This window comes from Apium graveolens, chromosome 1 (assembly GCF_009905375.1).
Source record: "Apium graveolens cultivar Ventura chromosome 1, ASM990537v1, whole genome shotgun sequence".
In the NCBI taxonomy this organism is placed as follows: domain Eukaryota; kingdom Viridiplantae; phylum Streptophyta; class Magnoliopsida; order Apiales; family Apiaceae; genus Apium; species Apium graveolens.
In genome coordinates this window covers 73,178,009-73,182,284 of record NC_133647.1, presented here as the reverse complement: position 1 = coordinate 73,182,284, position 4,276 = coordinate 73,178,009, and the positions used below count along the sequence as shown (strand labels likewise).

The 4,276-nt window shown below is 32.3% G+C and overlaps 2 protein-coding genes across 2 annotated transcripts; both read right to left on the bottom strand.

The window, feature by feature from the left end:
- Positions 1-1,045: 1,045 nt before the first annotated feature.
- On the bottom strand, positions 1,046-2,279 carry LOC141677366 (coleoptile phototropism protein 1-like). The gene is made up of 2 exons (XM_074483295.1): positions 1,551-2,279; positions 1,046-1,390 (listed from the first exon to the last, which is right to left on the bottom strand). The coding sequence occupies exons 1-2, from the start codon at positions 2,277-2,279 to the stop codon at positions 1,046-1,048; spliced, it is 1,074 nt and encodes a 357-aa protein (XP_074339396.1).
- A 436-nt stretch (positions 2,280-2,715) lies between these two features.
- On the bottom strand, positions 2,716-3,903 carry LOC141719938 (BTB/POZ domain-containing protein DOT3-like). The gene is made up of 3 exons (XM_074522300.1): positions 3,648-3,903; positions 3,476-3,545; positions 2,716-3,214 (listed from the first exon to the last, which is right to left on the bottom strand). Exons 1-3 carry the CDS (start codon positions 3,773-3,775, stop codon positions 2,888-2,890), a joined length of 525 nt encoding a protein of 174 aa, XP_074378401.1. The 5' UTR covers positions 3,776-3,903; the 3' UTR covers positions 2,716-2,887.
- Positions 3,904-4,276: the final 373 nt, after the last annotated feature.

The window sequence follows — 4,276 nt, the reverse complement described above, 5'->3', positions numbered from 1 at the left end:
TAGTTCGTAATAAATAGCAAAAATTGAATGAACTTTGAATATATTATTTTACGGTCTTTTAGAAAATAAAAAATTATTTACATATAATATAATACGGTTAGAGAGACTACATAAAAAAATATAAAATTTGAATATCTTAAAGTTAGAATAAATGTAATTTTATAAAAATATACAATAACAGTTAAAACAACAAAAGGTTAATATTAAAAAATTGTATATAAATATTATTTTACAATTCTTGTGAATAATATTTTTAAGAACAGTATTTTTAATCAAAAATTATAACTAACATGAATAAAGTTTTGCGCGCATTGCAGGTGTAAAAAACTAGTAGAAAGGATATATAGATGCATAATTGTATCCGATTATAAAGTCGTACTATTGTAAAACTAAATTAAAAAGTTCCTTTCATAATTTTTAAATATGAAAATGGAATAATTTTGCAGTAATAAAATAAAAAAAAAATCATATTTTTCAAAAATCTTAAAATAATTATTAATGTCTCGATTTGATTTGATAAAATAACAAAATGTTCACGTAATTTACTGGCTATTACGGTTATCCAGTACACACCCAAAGGTAGCAATATCCTATTCTAGTATATCTAGACAGAGAAATGATAAATGTCCCAATTTGGTACGATCAAATAACGAGTTTAGAGAGTATAATTTGTCTAATAAATTGATCGAAAATATCTTGAGTTGCTAAGAATACTGACATAGTCCCATTTTTTGTTTCACCCAAGTATTCTGCACTTATTTTAAAACTACTCATGTAGAGGTAACTAACCATAATATTTTCAAATTTGTTTTTGTTCTGTATACATTCTAATATTCTGTACAATTTTTTTTTAAAAAAAGAAAAACCTGCAAGTATCTCTGCCAAAATCATTAAAATGAAAGTGAAGGTCAGCATTTTTGGTCGGAGAGAATATGTAGCTCAAGCCACAACTTCTTTTACTCCAAATGAGTCTGAATTTTGTTTTGTTTTGAAATTAACTTCACAGATTACTATAGGATTATTTGATCACATTTTTTGTGATATTTTAATCGTTTTCTAAGACATGTTTTTGCAACTGGCTGAGCTTCTCCTTCATTGCATCGACTTCTAGTTTCATCGTCTTCAACTCGTTTGCAGAGTTTATAAATTTCCTGCTTATGTTCTTTGTCACTTTCATAATTGTTTGCGACTTTGTCCTGTAGTAATCTGATCCAGCAGCCGTAACTGAACTTGTTACATTAACTTGTTCTACAAGAATAAATGGCGTTATGATGTTTAATGACAACCGGTCATTTCTTAAGGCATGACTGCGAGCTTCTTGTGATAGTTTGTTGTATTCAATGGCTCCGCAGAGACCATTTCTTTCTTCCTCGTTTAAGCTAGGATGTGCCTACAGAATTGTAATGTACATTGAACTAATATGCAACTTTTTGTAAAACATTAATGTAAACTGAGTTGAAAATAAGGCATTATAATGATGACAATAAGACAATTCCAAGTGGGGTTTTATTTTCTGTGATCAAAGTTGGGACAAGGGTGGAATTACATACCTTGAGGTACATGTCAATAGCTCTATAGAGGTTATTGTCACAAGTGCGACAACTTTTTGGCAATGCTTCTATGAGTGACTGGAAAACTACTGGTGGAAGGTTGTCATCGCGTGCAACTAGTGTAAGATATTCGTCAATCAATCTTCCAACAGCATGTAGTGTTGTTAAAGATTTGACAAAATGAAGAGAAACATAAACGTCTACAACTTGACCAACTATTCCCACATCATATGAAGTATCTCCATGTCTGTAGTTCCTAACCAATAGTTCGTTGGCATCACAATTCTCTAACATGACTGCTAGCCTTCTTTCAAGTTTCTTTAGCAAATCAGAATCAAGCTTTACAACCTGGCCTAATTTGAAAAGGTGAAGTATAAAATTGTACGAAACTGAATCATCATCATCAGGAAGCAATGCTATTAAACTTCTGATTGTAACCCTATAAAGCCAGACAGTTAATTTTTTGTGGCTCAAATTATGGAACTCAATTGGGATGTTGGAAAGCCACTTTGCTGTCCAGAGAGCAATGCATGATCCAAGAAGCTTAGATCTTATACCTTTCCCTTTACATGAGAGCATCACTTGGGTGAAATGATCTATTCGGAGGAGCAAGAGGTCTTTAAACCACCAACCATCATGTAAATTTTCTAGATTTGAGGTATATTCATTTTCTAATACATGGAAGCACTGGATGTCAAGACCTCCAGAATTAGTGGCGTGGGGGTCCATAGATGCCTTCCAAGCAATAGATTGTGCCCAACGCTTCAGGATTCCCAATTCTCTCGCCCATGAACTGATTGTTTCACAGATATTAACTTGACCCTTAAAGAATTAGACGATGTACACATTAACCCCTAAACAAAAATATCGTATATTTTAATCCTTCAACTATTAGATTTGTTCATTTTAACTCTTTTGTAAAATTTTATTCCAATATGGCCCTTAAGAGTCATTCTGTCTGCAATCATATACTTCAAGGACAACATTGTTCGTCAATTATTTTTATTGTCATTTTTATTTGTCAAATAATTTAAACTAATTTCATTGTATAAAGTAACTGATATGATAAATAATATTATGTAACTTTTATTTATTAAGTAAATTTAAATCATTTATTGAAAGAATCAAAACAAGTATATAAAAATGATAAAAGGGTTGAAGTGCATAAAACTCGTACTCAAGGGGAAACAATATAAAACCATAAGGGTAATATTGAGAAAAATTTCAACAAAAGGGTTGAAGTATACAAAGCTTATAGTTAAGGGTTAAAAATATACAATTTTTTTATTTAAGGGTACATGTGTACACCATGTTTTACTTTAAGGGCTATATTATAATTAAGCCCAGCTTTTAAGAATCCGAATTGTGTGTTTCCATGATGAGAAGATGACGAAACTCAGAAAATGCTCCGTTTTCTCTATGAGGTTTCCTGCTTCAAGATCGTCACTCATTTCCAAGAAATTTGCAGCACAATAAAGTGGGGCTATGTTAGGTGCTGTCAATTCCACCTTCATTCCGTAACAGTAACAGAACTTCACCACCAGTTCAAAAATTTTATATCCTCCAGGAACGTTGTCTATACGAATACCAGACGCTGTCTCTCCAGTGCTTGTTCTCTGGAAAGCCAACCTATTTATATATCCACTTCTTAAGGCCATCGGGACCTGATAAATATGACCAGAGGGAGTTTAAGCCAACGTGAATGGTGAATAGAATATTTACAAAATTCTACAAGAGTGGTTTTGTGTATATTATTATCCAAAAGGGAAAACTATCATGGAGAATTTAATTTTGCTTGTCACTGAAACATAGTTCTAAGACTAGAGAAGTGGAAAGTATGAATCTCGATTTTCAAACAAATAACAAAGGGAATTTGTAGCTTTAGATTAGGATGATCGAGTTTTGAATAAGATAGTGAAATGCACCTTATGCACGTGAAAGGTAGTTTCATTTATCTGTATAATGAAGTCGCAAGCAACATTAGTCTGAACAGACCTACATGTAATGAATCATAGTCAGTCCCACAAACATAATATTACAGGAACCAAGTATACAAATATCCTTCAGACATAAACAGAGGAGATCAAAAATGATTACCGGGAACGTACTCTTCTCTCTATAGATTTTGCAACAACTGCATTTTCTGGATAAATAATACATCGGTTACCTTTCTTCTTAAAAACCGGCCTGCGAGATGGGTTATCTGCATCACGCTCAATATACATTTTGGGTTTAGGCAACAATTTATTCAAACATGCAGTGTTATGCAGGTTTGGAATCTCTAGTTGCTAAATGCTGAGATTGACAGACAACAAGCCTTCACTCAATAATCTGAGTTATTTCTATTCACATATCAGTCCTCGCACACTATGGTTGCATATTGACCTGGAGATGGGATCTACACTATGTATTCACATAAAAGCATGATTTGTCCAATTTGTGGTTCCAGCTGTCCAAACATCAATGGGAAAATAATACTCCATCTCGGTAGAATTATTGTCATGCAATGCATTATAGTTGAACTTGAGAGATGGAGAGAGAGTTAATGACTGAAATAGATATTCAATTTATGCTTTCTTTTTATTCCCGCCAACTAAACATTTTTGTGACACAAACACAACTATCATTTAACACTTTAAAATATCGTAAGCAACTGAATTTGTTTTTTTATGAAGGCTTATTTACAACTAATTATTTTTAGACATTGGATTAGAAGAAGTCACGGT